Source organism: Vigna unguiculata, chromosome 9 (assembly GCF_037176805.1).
Source record: "Vigna unguiculata cultivar grain cowpea cultivar isolate G323 ecotype 2 chromosome 9, ASM3717680v1, whole genome shotgun sequence".
NCBI lineage: Eukaryota > Viridiplantae > Streptophyta > Magnoliopsida > Fabales > Fabaceae > Vigna > Vigna unguiculata.
In genome coordinates, this window is record NC_140800.1 from 3595140 (window position 1) to 3610115 (window position 14976).

The 14976-nt window shown below is 34.4% G+C and overlaps 1 protein-coding gene across 1 annotated transcript; it reads left to right on the top strand.

Moving 5' to 3' along the window:
* Nucleotides 1–1531: 1531 nt before the first annotated feature.
* On the top strand, nt 1532–4328 carry LOC114162229 (putative polygalacturonase). The gene is made up of 5 exons (XM_028046048.2): nt 1532–2128; nt 2567–2687; nt 2984–3232; nt 3328–3481; nt 3597–4328. The coding sequence occupies exons 1-5, from the start codon at nt 1718–1720 to the stop codon at nt 4120–4122; spliced, it is 1461 nt and encodes a 486-aa protein (XP_027901849.2). The 5' UTR covers nt 1532–1717; the 3' UTR covers nt 4123–4328.
* Nucleotides 4329–14976: the final 10648 nt, after the last annotated feature.

A 14976-nucleotide genomic window follows, 5' to 3' on the forward strand; every position in this document is an offset into this window, starting at 1 on the left:
ACATATTTTTTTCACAAAGACTTGGATGTTTTTTACAACTTAGGAATACTTAGTGTAAATGTCCTAAATAATTATACATGTGGATTACAATAGAGATGTACTATAAAGTTCAAGTGTAATTTATTCTATATTAGTTATTAATTTTTAAATAGTAAATATATTTTATGTGCTAAATTAAAGTCAGCTTACAAGAATTGAATCTTCAAAAGAAGTGTTTAATTGTAAAAATGCATCTAATAATATTAATCGGTCTCGATCACATGACGCAAACAAATTGCTCTCTAAGAAAACCAAGTTGCTTTGTCACTTTCACCATTATAACATCGAAGTTTTCTTATAATGTCAACAAGTGTCTTCTGTATAACATGTTGCAAGAAAACTCTTTTATTTAAAACTTTATATTCAGTATATATCAACGTATTTATATAAGTTGTTCCAACGATTCCATCATGTAAAACTCGAATTTGACTTTCTAAATAAAATAAACTGCATTTCTTATCAACAGGATATTCACGAATTTGGTGAACTAACCTGCATGAAAATCCGTTGGACGAACTTCTCCAACATCCTCTACCTCGATAATGGAGAAGATAATGGTTTATATATATATATATATATATATATATATATATATATATATATATATATATATATATATATATATATATATATATATATATATTAATTTATTAATAAATAACTAATATTTAGATTTACATATATATGAATATATATATGTCGAATGTGATACATATTTAATATGTTAATACGTTTATTTTAAAAATAATAAGATATAATATTTAATATGTATATTGAAAAATATACAATAATTTTTAAAAATACAATAAATATTTAATTATTATGTATAAATTTAAATTAAAATCATATATATTAAAATTGTTAAAATATAATAAATATTTCTTATATATTAGATACTTGGAAAAATATTTTAAAGCATTTTAAACATTTGGATATGTATCATGTATAAATACGTTGATCTAGATTAGAAAGGATCGTAGATTTTGATCTAACTTCTTTCTCATTCTCATTGTAATTTTTTTTTTCACTTAATATATAATTTATTTACGGTAGAATTTCATAACAGTTACTTAACATAAATATTTGCCAATCGTCGTTTAAATTTTGAATTTTTCAAAATTAAACAATTGTTTATAAAAGAAAAATGATCAGTTTTAACCAATTGTTAATGTGATAACTAATTGATATATATATATATATATATAAAGTGTTAAACCTAGTCATCAATTAATATTATAATAAATACTGATACTATCGTCATTAAAATGTAACAACATTTTCTATTAAGAATAAGATAATCGTCATTAATATTTTAGCTGAATAAATAATCAATACTATAATATCATTATTAATTGCTAAGCATCATGTTTTAATTTGATGTAAACGTACGTATTATCCTAATTGTTTGACAACGATAACTTTCAAATCCTGAACCAGAAAATTGCAATTGTTGTATCATTGTCCTAAGAAACATATCTTTCAGTTTCAGTTGCAATCGTTCTATCAGTGTGCAGTACTTGGCTTTGAATGCACTTCATCTATCATCACCCAATTCTGACTACTACTACTACAAACTTCCCTCAAAAACCAACCCACGTAAGCATCGCAACCCCACTTCCTTATTCAAAGCCCTCGACAGTTTTCGAAGCAACCCACGTAACGTAACCAGTTGCCAACAATGGTGGAGAATTCAGGGGTACTCGGCTGGTTCCTCCTCAACCCCAAAACGCCACCTTTCGCTTCTCACAAGACCCTCTTCGCGTTCCTCTGGGTGGCGGCGCTGGCCTCGCTTTTCGTCTGGCAGAGGAACACCATCAGCGGGTTTCTCGTGCTGGGTGGTGTTCCGGTGCTACCGCCGCCGAAGCTGCGGCCGGTGGTTTTCTGTTTGACCGAGTTTGGTGGGGTCGGTGACGGCGTTACTCTCAACACTGAGGCGTTTGAGAGAGGTGTTAGGGCCATTTCCAAGTTGGCGGATAAGGGTGGCGGCCAACTCACTGTGCCACCTGGACGTTGGCTCACAGCACCCTTCAACCTCACCAGTCACATGACTCTTTTTCTTGCTCCTGATGCTGTTATACTTGCAATTCAGGTGGGGCTTTTCTGATCTTTTTCTTTCCAATCTCAATTCAATAGTAATAGTATAACCTTGATACGATGGTAACAACACTGAAATGGTTTGTACTGGTCAGACATGAAGGTAAGTTATACTTTAAATTGATGGAAAGAGATAGTGTCTGAAAAAGAGAAGAACTGTCGTAAATGTCCACCTATTTTGTCAGAAAGGAAGCGAGATGGGAAAAAAGTAAGCTGAAAATGAAATAGAAATGAAAGTGAGTATACAATTGTAATTTTACTATAGAAGCTGTTACTATGACTAAGGTAGTTTAGCCACATATACTCGTCATATGATATGCATTCTGCTGCAGTTTTTCATTGACCTTTTCATTCCTACTGTTCCTTACTCACTTCATTAAATTAAAACTTTTTACTTACTTTTGTATTTGTGATCCTGTGTGATGATTAACAGGACGAAAAGTATTGGCCACTGATGCCTGCATTGCCTTCGTATGGGTATGGAAGGGAGCATCCTGGTCCTCGATATACCAGTTTGATCCACGGCCAAAATCTTAGAGATGTTGTCATAACAGGTCAGGATCAAAAAGTCATCATCTTTTCTTGAGGACAAGACTTATACATAGTATCAAAATATAACCAAATTGTTATATATATGTTAAGGAGAAGGAAATTTGTCCATTGATGTTAGAGTCTCAAAGAAAATAATATTGTCCAACTTTTTGTGATACCAAATAGTTCGAAGGTTTTAGCTAATTGAGCATGTATTTTATAACTTCTGCTTTTGTGATGCCAAATTTTCTGCCACAGCACTGATCTCTTGTACTTCTGTTTGTGCAATACTTGCTCTCTATGTTTCTCTTGTTTGCAGGGCATAACGGTACCATAAATGGACAGGGACAAACATGGTGGACAAAATATCGCCAAAAGCTTCTGAACCACACTAGGGGGCCACTTGTTCAGATATTATGGTCTAGTGACATTGTGATCTCAAACATTACTTTGCGTGACTCTCCTTTTTGGACACTTCATCCCTATGACTGCAAAAATGTTACAGTGAAAAATGTTACTATATTGGCTCCAGTATATCACGCTCCAAATACTGATGGCATAGATCCTGGTAAGAAGTGTCTTCTCCTAAAAGCTGCAACATATTTCATATCTTAAAATGATGTACCGGTTATTCACAGGTCTCAGTTTCTATGATATGAACAGATTCTTGTGAGGATATGCTGATAGAGGACTGTTACATAAGTGTGGGGGATGATGCAATTGCAATAAAAAGTGGATGGGATCAATATGGAATTACTTATGGAAGGCCTTCCAAGAATATAGTGATTCGAAACCTCGTTGTTCAATCTAATGTCAGGTAAAGTCAATTCCTCACTCATGCCAACAAATACGAAACAAATCATATGTCATTGAGCATCTCATGGTGTTTGATATTTAAATACTTTGGAAAATTTCTGTGTGAAATGCAACAGTGCTGGGATCTCAATAGGAAGTGAGATGTCTGGTGGGGTATCGAACGTGCTGGTGGAGAACATTCTGGTATGGGAATCAAGACGCGCGATGAGAATCAAGACAGCACCAGGAAGAGGTGGCTACGTGCGCCAAATAACTTACAGGAACCTAGTTTTCAAAAACGTGCGTGTCGGAATTGTGATAAAGACAGATTACAATGAACACCCTGGTGCTGGATACGATCCAAAAGCACTTCCAATACTGAGAGACATAAGGTTCATCAATATCCGTGGCCAAGGAGTTCGTGTGCCGGTTCGAATTCAAGGCAGCGAACAGATTCCGATAAGAAATGTGACATTCCAGGACATGAAGGTTGGAACAACCTACAAGAAGAAGCATATCTTTCAGTGTGCCTTTGTCCAAGGTCAGGTAATAGGGACCATCTCTCCTGCTCCATGCGACAGCTTTGATCAGTACGATGAGCAAGGGCAGCTTGTTAAGCATGCTGCTTCACAGAATGTCACAGACATAGATTATGAAATTTGAGGTGATGTCTGTGTTCCAAACTCAATGAATGTGTTACCTCTGATGTGCGTGCGTGTGTGTATATAAAGGGTGTGCTCAATGAAAGCATGAGAGGAAGTTATCTTGGTCATGGATGACCAAGATTGTTAGTTACTTTTCTTAGATGATGAGTTGTATATAGGAAATTTTTCAGATGCTTATATAAATTTTCCAGAATTACAAAATCATTTCTGAGGATAATTTTCTATGAAATGCAAGTGATTATACCTTCCAGAAGTCGTGGAAATTAGATGGATAGTTAAATCATAACTTTTTGAGTCAGATTATAATCATAATCGATAGTTTAAAAGTGTTTTATCGGTAAACAGTTTTAAAGTAAACCATTATATATCAATTATTGGCAAAATTATATGATTTTTTCCTTATGATTCTGAATAAAGAAACCATAATTAGCATGCTATTTTTATTTTTAACTTTGAATGAGCACATAAAGATAAGAATTCAGCTGTTTGGGCCCTTACAAGCCAATGCTTAAAAGGATTTTCCTTCTTGCACCTCATAGTTTCTAAATACACTCCATGTATCTTCTTATACAATGATTAGCTACTCTTGAAGAATTTCATGAAACAAACCCCACCTTATTTGCATACCTCCATAGTTTTTTCCTCCCACGAGTCTCCATTTCACCTCTAAATAAATGTTGTTTATTTCAATAAATGTTTTCATATTATTATACCTAACATCAATTGTGTTCCATATATTATGTTTGTTTATAAATTATAATGACTTACCTAAAACAATTTAGTTTGTAAAAAGAAAATATTTCATTTTTATTCATTTTCTATAAGTGCTTATGGATAGTATATAATACAATAGCTAAGTAGTTTTTCTTACTGTATTTTGTTCACGTTCTTTAAACGTGATATTAATTTTAGTTTCAGATCTTGTAAATTATAAATGTCTTTGACTACATGTTTTTTCTTACCCAAATCTCTTAACTACTTTATGAAGCATTACTTGTCTATCTTTAACTACATACCTACCAAATTCAAGAAGCCATCATGAAAACTATATAAAATCAGATGAGTACTGTATACAAATAATATAAAACTGGTAATCTCTAATGGGTTAGGTATATACTCTCTCATTTTATCAAATTAGACATATTTTACATTATGTAAGACCCGTGAAAATTAATTAATTAAATATTTAATTAATTAATAAATGCGGGTAGAAAGCGCCGTTATGACATTAATTATTGTTTAGGGTGATATAAAAAAGTACTAGTTCAAGTGGTTGAGAGTACTTTGATTGTGTGAGAGGACTTGGGTTCGAATTCTATGTATGTGTTGTTGTTTTATTATTGATTTTAAAGATATGTATGAGTATGTGATTGGTATTGTAAACTTATGTTGATTTGTGTATATCACCAAATGTGAATTGGCATAGTGGTTGTGCTATAGCATTGTGAGTGGAAGGTCATGGGTTGAAACCCTGTTGGGCATAAAGAAGGCTTTATTTTTGCTAATTCTAGCTTAGAGTGGAGTTGAAAGGGCAAAGGTAAAAATAAAAACCTTAGTGCACAATGAATAAGAAATTAAAAACATATAAAAGGTCATTTTAAGGGAAAAGAAGGGTTTTGGGTTAGTGATTGGGGTATTTTGAAATTATGGCTTGAAAGTCCTATCAATTGTATAGTTGGGAGGGGCTTACGCACTTTTCACGTGATTATGGTCTTAAACTGGTTTTTGAAACTATATTGGGTCTCCACTGATATAAAGAATATACTGTGAAATCAGAAATTTGTGTGTCGTGTGTTGTAATTTGTAATTTGGTTGATTGAGATTGTGTGTAAAAACATGTTATGTATCCTTATGATTAGAGTGAGGGTTTTGGGAATTGCATGGTTAAAATTGGACAAATGTTGTGTATTGGTAGTCCCACCGGATGCAAATATGTACACTAATATGTGGATGGTTGATTTGGGATGCTTGGTATAGTACCTATTGGGTTTTGGAGTATGGTGTGGGTTGTTTTCGTGATGGAACAGTGGCGAAACTCTGTGATTTTCGCCCAAGCGACTCCTTCTCGCCTAGGCGAGAGTGGCAGGAGTCCATTCAGCGTTCATACTCGAGTAACTCGCTCAGGCGACCAGGGTTGGGTTTGAGCAAAATACAGTCTTGCTTAGGCGAGATTGGCTCGCCTAGGCGAGGGCACGAGTAATTCTGGAATATTTGAGCGCGATATCTCGCCCAGGTGAGACGTTTTGAGTTTTAAGCGATGGACACTCTCGCCTAAGCGAGTTCTCGAAGTGTATTCATGTTGGTTTTGTCGAATACTCGTCTAGGCAAGGTTTGTGTGTTGTTTGGGCGAAGGTGTGACTCGCCCAGGTGAGAGGATCTCGCCTAAGCGAGATGATGTGTTGATGTTGCTATTTTAAGCTCGCTCAAGCGAGGTGAGCTAGCCTAAGCGAGGCTGAGGGCTTAGCTTGGGCGAGAGTCCCTAGCTTAAGCGAATTTATGAGAAATTCCATGTTGGTGTGTGCTTTGTGTGTGATGATTTGGCTGTTTTATCCTAAGTATAGGTTGTATATGCATGTGGTGTGGTGTTTGAGCTTGAAGGACTAAGTCCAATAGGGGTCTGGGGTGTGCTTGGTGATTGGACACATGATGGGCATGGAACTGGTTGAGTTCCCATCGGCTACTAATGGGCGAGGAGTCCTTAGTATGATGATTGCATGTGTCGGGCGCACGATGGGCAAGGAATTGTGATGTTCTCGTCAGCTACTATTGGGCGAGGAGTCCATAGTATGGTGATTGCGTGCGTGCCAGGGTCCAAGTTATGAGGCTTGGATGTTTTCACTACATGCGAGGAGTCTGTAGGGAAGGACTATGAGCGGGATAGGCTCATAGGGTTGGACCACGAATGAGTTAGTTTCGTGAGAGCACAGAGAAGTCCCAAGACCTAGTTCATGCATATGACTCATGAAGGACTATGAGGTCATGGTCGGGTGATTTAAAAATTTATGAGATTTGTACTTAATAGCTCACTCTATCTGTGTGTGTATGGCGATGATCGGATAATTTGTTATCCGGGAACAGATGATTTGACAGGTGAGTCAGGAGATGCTTAGAGAAGGAGAGCATGGGCTACTTGGGATTTTGAAAGAAACTTTATTGTTTTGATTTTGATGTAAATATTTTTATGTTGAACTTTAATAACATTTATATATAACGATATTGTACATTCGGATTATGTATGGTACCAGTTATGGCTTTTAATTTTCCCGCATTTTTGTGAAATAGTTTATATTCAATGTTGTATTTATTTTAATTCAAATTTTATTTATTTAATATCAGTAATATTCCTTAGGGATGTTACACATTACACTATATTTTTTTTTACAAATACTAAAGTTTACTTTTACATAATATTTTATCCTTACATATGAGTTGTCAAAAGGTTATTACTTGGTGTGAAACAATTTTTTTCCTTTAAAAATTGTTAAGAAATATTAGTCATGATCAAATCATGTCTAAAACACAAACAATAATTTTATATTTGATAAAAAAAATTCAAAAAGTTCAAATATGTTAAGGTTTAAATTTTTATTTTAATTTATATAAAACATGATTTTTTTTTATTTGGTTTTATTTATCACACCAAATGGAAAAGTTAACGTGGAAAAGTTAACAAGGTCATGTTATGTATTCCTATGAATTTTGAAATCACTGCCACCTCAAAGTCATCAATCATTTATTATCATATGAAAATTTATTAAAAATAAAATAATACAAAACATGGTGAACCACTCAAAACCCAAGATAAAATTTATACTTAGTACAATATTGACAAACTATATCTATTATAGAAAATATTAAATAAATACATGGAGGTAAATTATTGGAAGAATGATTTCTTTAATGAGAAATGAGAAGCTTTAAATTGCATATGCATACAGAAATGCAAACACCAACATCAACTACCTCTAAGACTCCAAGGATCACTTATTGATCCAAGAAATCATGACAGACTAAAGAATAATCACTTTCCAACAAAAGCTTTTGAAAATCATCTCTCCAAACATACTTCAAAGCATAGATGACCATATATACTTATCATAAATAGAAGATAAATAGAAGTTTGTGTTCCTAAAAAAAGCTAAAAAAACTATGTTTCGTCGACTTCTTCTAAAAATACTAGTACATAAAATCAAATTATGACACTTGTTAATTGTATCATTAATATTCACCTTAAATCAATTATCATGAAACTTGTCATATTAATTAAGCTAATTAGCAGAAAAGTTAATAGTTTAGTAGTGCAAATATCAATAAAAATATAATCACTTTAAACTTCAACCAAAATATTTGATTAATTTTATAAAAAAAATAAACTCTGATAAACACTAACCTTTAAATAGTTTAAGTATACATCGGTAGGTAAACAATCTTAATAATATCAACTAAAAATAATTATCAAAATATCAATTAAAAGTCAAACACTTTTATCAAATGAAAGTAGTCTCATTCACATTGATATAAAAAAAAAAAAAACAATAAACGTCATTCAAAATACAGATATATCATTGTTAATTGAGAAAATCATGAAAAAAATTAATCAATAAATAACCTTAATCTACACTATCTAATTGATATCAATAGAAAACAATGCGAATTATATAAATAACAAATCATATTATTGTTAATCGAAAACATTTGTGTTTGACTTTCAGTAGATGTTGAAAAAAAGAAAAACTCTAACTAATTATCATCCATCAACTAAATAATAACAACAGAAAAATAATTACCATTGACTAACCGGAAAAAGAAAAATGTGCTCTAGTATCAATAAAAAAAAAAACTAAAAGTTTATGATTTCTCAACCTAAATCAAAAATTATATTTAGACCAAAGTTGAATTGACGTTATACTAAAGATGAAGGATAGAATAAATTGCATATAATACAACATTATAGTTTTTTTTATTAAATGTTTGGTGTTAGCTTTTGTATTCGTGGAGGGTGTCAAATGGTATAAACAAACTAAAATACTATAATGAAATGTGTGTTGAAATCAAATAAACCTAAAAATAATTTGATTTAAAAAACTAAATCTACGTATTTCTAAAAAAAATGACTAAATTTGTTTAATATTTTCTAAAGAAATTAATTTCAATTTTTACTAAAAGTTGAAAGAGAAAAATATATTTAATTTTATTTTAAAATTCATCAAATTTTTCTAAATTATTAATAAGAATGATTGAATTCACTTTTTTTTTTTTCTCCAAACATGAAATTCATAGTGTATTATATATATTGTGGTGGCTTCGAAGCGAAGGAAGTAGTTGAGTGAGAGTTATGAATAGGTTTGAAGATAAGATTAAAGAAGGGTTTGAGATGTAGCATGTGTGAAATGTCAACAGATGATAATTGGCACGTGATGCAAAATGCAATGTAGATTAAAACTACAACCTTTGACTTGGTTGCGTTGTGGTTGTGGCTCCCAACACCAAAGCCAACCCAAATTAGACGGCACCCAATTGTGGGTTTGCTTGAAGTTGACCTAATTAAATTCACTTTGGATTTTTCACCAAGACTTTCTCCATGCTGCCTCCACTTCGCATTTTCTCTCCACACAATCACGCACTGGACTCAGTCCATTTGCAGATAACCTGCTACTTTTGGATCTTCTAGGGTTTCACATCACACCTTCTCAACTATAATACAATTCAAAATTATTTTTCTATTAATTGAAATTTGTATACAAACAATGTTCGGATAAACTTTGTTGAAATTCGAGTGTTAATCTAAATCTCACATTAAATAAAAAATAAAAAAGTTAAAATATAAAAATAAATGTCTATAAATTCATTTTCTTAGGTGAGAATAACGAATAACTGAATAACTAAATCCGTAAATACAAGAAAATAAAATTGTTATCGTCATAGGTTACGAGACTAAACTATTATTATTTATCATGTTTTTTAATTGAAATAATAAAAATTATTATCATTTTGTTCTGATTATAATATTGTTTTAGATCTCAAATTTTTTTGACATGTGGAAATAAATAAATAAGATTACGAAATAAAATAATAATCATAATTATTAGAAGAAAACTTAGACTACGTAAACTTAATTTCGAATAATTAATAACCAAAAAAATATAATAGGTATTTAATTAAATATACTTAAATTATGAGAGATTTGAAACTTAAATATTAAACTATTTTTTATATTAACAATTATTTTATAATAATGATAATAATATTTGGTTTAATTAATAAAATTTTATAATAATTAAATAAGTACATGTCAAGTGAATGTTAATATATATTACTGTTAATTTCTATAAATTAACTTTAATTTATTAAGATTTTTTGTTCTCAAAATAGTTATGAAGAACCTTCTTTATATTATTGGTTTTCCTCCTTTACTTTAGAATATAGAACATAAAAGTCCTTGTAGAATGTTCTCAATGAAAATATAGTGTTTACAAAAGCTTTTAGTTTTGTTTCTAAATAACTCTTCCTTTTACTTCTCATTCCTTACTGTAAATTGTTTTCACTTCTCCAAACAATACTGTTCTTATTGACCCGAGGAGTTTGGTGAATTTAGACTAAAATTTAAAGTTAAATATGTGAAAGTGAAATAATATAGTTTATTGTTAATGATAAGTGTCAAAATTCAGTAAAGATTCATAATAAACTCTGGCACTTATGCTTTAAATTTGTGTTCATTTCATATTGATTCTCCCTAAACCTAAGTTTCAATCACATGCTTCCAAGTTTTGATTTAAAGTAATCATTTGATCATATTTTGTGTGTTTTTCAGGAAAGATTAAAGAGAACTCAAGAAGAGTGAAGGAGAAAGCAAGAAACAGAGAAAATAGGGAAGGAATGTTGTCAACGTCGCTCAAACCAAAGCATTCTCGCCTAAGCTAAAGCCACTGCAGCCATTCTCGCTTAAGCGACGCAGACTCTCGCTTAAGCGAGAGTTCGTGCAGTGGAGACCCTCTCTTGCCGCCATTCTCGCCCAGGCGAGCTCAGATGCTGCCAATCTCGCCTAAGCGATATCCTTTCTTCAGCTCGAAATACTCTTGCTCGCCTAAGCGAGACATTGGTTTCAGCACGTCTCGCCCAAGCGAGAAGCTTTCTTTAGGATGAAGAATGTTGTCTCGCTCAAGCGAGACTCACGTCGCTTGAGCAAGACCTTCGTGGGTATATATTCTCCGTGCATCAGAAAGTGAAGAGGAGCTTGGAATTTTGGAGAAGAACGCATCTGTGCTGCAGAGCTGCTACCAGGAGCATCACACAGATCTTATTTCTTCTTCTTCTTCTTAGTTCTTAGGATTTGATGGCTGCCATGAGTGGCTAATCTTCTCCTTTGGGATTGAATGTAGTCTACTCAAACTTGGATGTAATCTGGTGATGTTTATATATAGCATTTTTGTTTTACTCAATATTGGTATTATTGTTCTGCTCTTAATGCTTACTTCTATCTGATCAATAGATGTTTTGATTTTAGTTTTTAGATCTGTCTGGAAAGTATTTCTGAAAATCTGATTTGAACAATGATATTTGATATACTGTGATGCTAGGAATAGATCTCAATATGTCAATTGCTTTTAACACTTGGCCGTAATGCTGGATAGTTTGTTGAATATGTGAGGAATCAATATTCAGGGAACTAATCTTATAAATTTTATACGCGAGGGATCGGTATAAATGATTTTTGAGTTTGCATCAATATTGGTATTTTCAGATGTTATATATTATATTCATCCAGATTACAGACAAGGGAGATAGATGAAATTCAATCCCAGTTTCTTTGACTGTATTTTTCTAAACTTTTTCGCTTTTACTGTATTAATTTTATGCAATAGTTAATGTCAAATCAAATTAAAATCTTTGTATATATATGCTGATCGAGATAATTAATTATTTTAACTGAATCCGTTCCTCGTAGGTTCGACACTCTTACTTCATCATAGCAATCATACCCAAACAATTACCAAGCATCCAAGAACAATCAAACAACCAAACACAACACTGTCTCGCCCAACCCCTCGCTCAGGCTGAAGGGTCTCGCTCAGGCGAGTCCCCTTCGCCTAGGCGAGGGCTCGAAAAGAGCATCCAGAAGCACCGCGGGATCTCGCTTAGGCGAGACCCCTCTCGCCTGGGCGAGATGCTCGCTCGCTCAAAATAAAGGGCGGGTCGCCTGGGTGACCTCTCGCGTAAACTGGTCTGGGCGAGTCCCTATTTGTCTCGCTTAGGCGAGACTGGCTCGCCTGGGCGAGATTAACAGGTCTCACCACTGTTTCACCTGCAGCAGCCATGTTTTCCAAACCAACCAATCATGCAAGGCATTCTCACGCATCAAAACGAAAGATCAAATCATACAATCAACAACTAACTCAAACACAGGCCAACACAACTCGAAATTAAAAACCCTAACTTTCTGTACCTGGAAAAGGGCTAACAGAGCTTCGACACGTGACCTCGGAGCACAGCAGCTCGAGTGACAGACTTGCAGAACTGGCAGAACAGCGGAAGACACGATTATTTTCGAAACCTTAATCGGTGGAATACGAAGATAAAGCTTTAGGAAGTAGATACAATAGGTTTAGAATCACTTACGTGGAGTAGAAATCGCTACTTGAGCTCTTGGGACGGACTGGCTCGAGGCGGGAACAAACCCTAGCAGAGCTCTAGTGCACCAGTGAGGGAAACGGCTGAAGGTTCTGTGAATGCAAGGAAATGGGGCGTTAAGGTAACTGAAACAGGTTTTATCAGTTGGGCCAGCTCTAGGTCCAAGCACAAGGGACAACCCTTTACTCTAGGGCAGAAAGTAATAAGCCAAAATTAATGGGCCTTACAAAAGTTGAGACTAAAACTACCCATGCCATGAACCAAATTCACATCTTAAGCAATTAAATTTTTAGTGAACTTCAAATGATGATGTTTTGCTTCGTAAATAGATGCACGTTTAAGCTACAACAATCATGTTTAAAACATAAAAATTAAATATGTTTTTATCCTTAACTTTTAAATAAAAATTGAAATTAGTACCTCTTTGAAATTTTGGCCTAATTTAGTCACATACATGGATTTAATTTTTTTAACCAAGTTTTATTAAATTTATTTGACATTTTAAATGCATATTTTAGTTAATATTGAAACGAACATGTGTCAAAAGATGTAAACAACTTAATTATCATAAAACATGATTGAAACATCAAATAAATTAAATAAAATTTGGTTAAAATAATTAAATTCACACATTTTTAAAGTTGGAATACTAGATTGAACAAAATTTGAAAGAGATACTAATTTTAATTTTCACTCAAAGTTAAGAGATAAAAAGATATTGTAAGGCCCATTAAATTCCTTATGCTTTTCTGCCTAAATTAAAAGGGCTGCCTCTTGCGAGTTGGGCCTAGGGCAGGCCCATAGGGAGCCAAACACCCTAATCTGACCTAACTCCACTATTCCACCTCATTTTCCAGAAAACACGAGATCACTACTCCTTCTTGAGCAACCGCGAGCCTCTACTAGGGTTTTGCTCACACTGTTACGTTGAGCTAGGAGGACCCGTTTTTCCAAGTAAGTTAACCGCCTAACTGTTCTCTCCTTATTCAAGCTTTATTATCAGGGTTTCAACCGAAGTTCCCTGATTAATCCCGTTTCCACTCTGTTCCTCTGATCTCTAGTTCATCAAGACATACTCGTAGTTGCTGTGCTCGTTAAATATGGGTTGGGAGTCTTGTACTAGCTTATTCCAGGTAAGGGAAGCTAGACTTCATGTTTTTTATTCGCTTTTTGGTGTGATTTGGTCCTGTTTCGTGTTTTTGGTGATAGTATGTTGCTTATGATGGTGTGAAAATGCTTTGGGTGTTGTTATGAGTGAGTCCCTGATTGAACATGTGTGGTACAGTGGTGAGCACTGATATACTCGCCTAGGCGAGCTCATCTCGCCCAGACGAGAATAACGGAAACTCGACCAAGTTTTCTGCTCGAGCGCTCGCCTAGGCGAGGGGCTGTATTTTTTAGCGACGAATTGTCTCGCCCAGGCGAGACCGCCTCGCCTAAGCGAGAGTTCGCGAAACCTTCCAGGGGCATTGTCGCAGTCTCGCCTAAGCGAGAGTCTGCAGCTTGAGCGAGAGCACTCCTCTCGCCTAAGCGAGGACTCCCAGTTTTGGCGAGACCTAGCTTGGTTTTTGGCTATGCTTCATTTCATGAATATTGTTGGTTGTTTGATGGGCTGGTTCACTGATTTATTGTATAAAGGGGATGGATATGCATGTACTATGTATGTTAGGGGTGGGAGCTAATTAATTGGTGATGAGCTTGGCATGATATATGATTGATGGTTGGTCATGTATACTAAATGACATGTTAATTGTATGCATAGGAACTCCATGATTGGTTGATTATGTATGAGTAAGGTTTATGTAGGACGTAATCCCATGACCCTTATAGTGGGGCTCGTGGTGGTGCCTCATCATATGGACATAATTCTGTGGGCCCCTCTAAGGGGAGTTCACGGTGGTGCCTCAGTTATTGGACCTAATTCCATGAACCTCGAGGTGAGAGTTCACGGTGGTGCCTCGAAACTAGGACATAATTCCACGAGGGTAACGTGCTGGTGCCTCATGGCCAGGACGTAATTCCACGAAGGCCACGTGGTGGTACCTCTTGTAAGGGTGTAATTCCGTGAAGGCCTCGTGGTGACGCCTCATTGCTAGGACATAATTCCACTGCCTCGTGGTGGTGCCTCATTAAGCGTATCCGAATAGTCAAGTCTTGGTGTTGTATATGGTTTGGTACCTCTTATGTGGATGTCTGCTATTTATGCTTGAATATGAAATCGTAT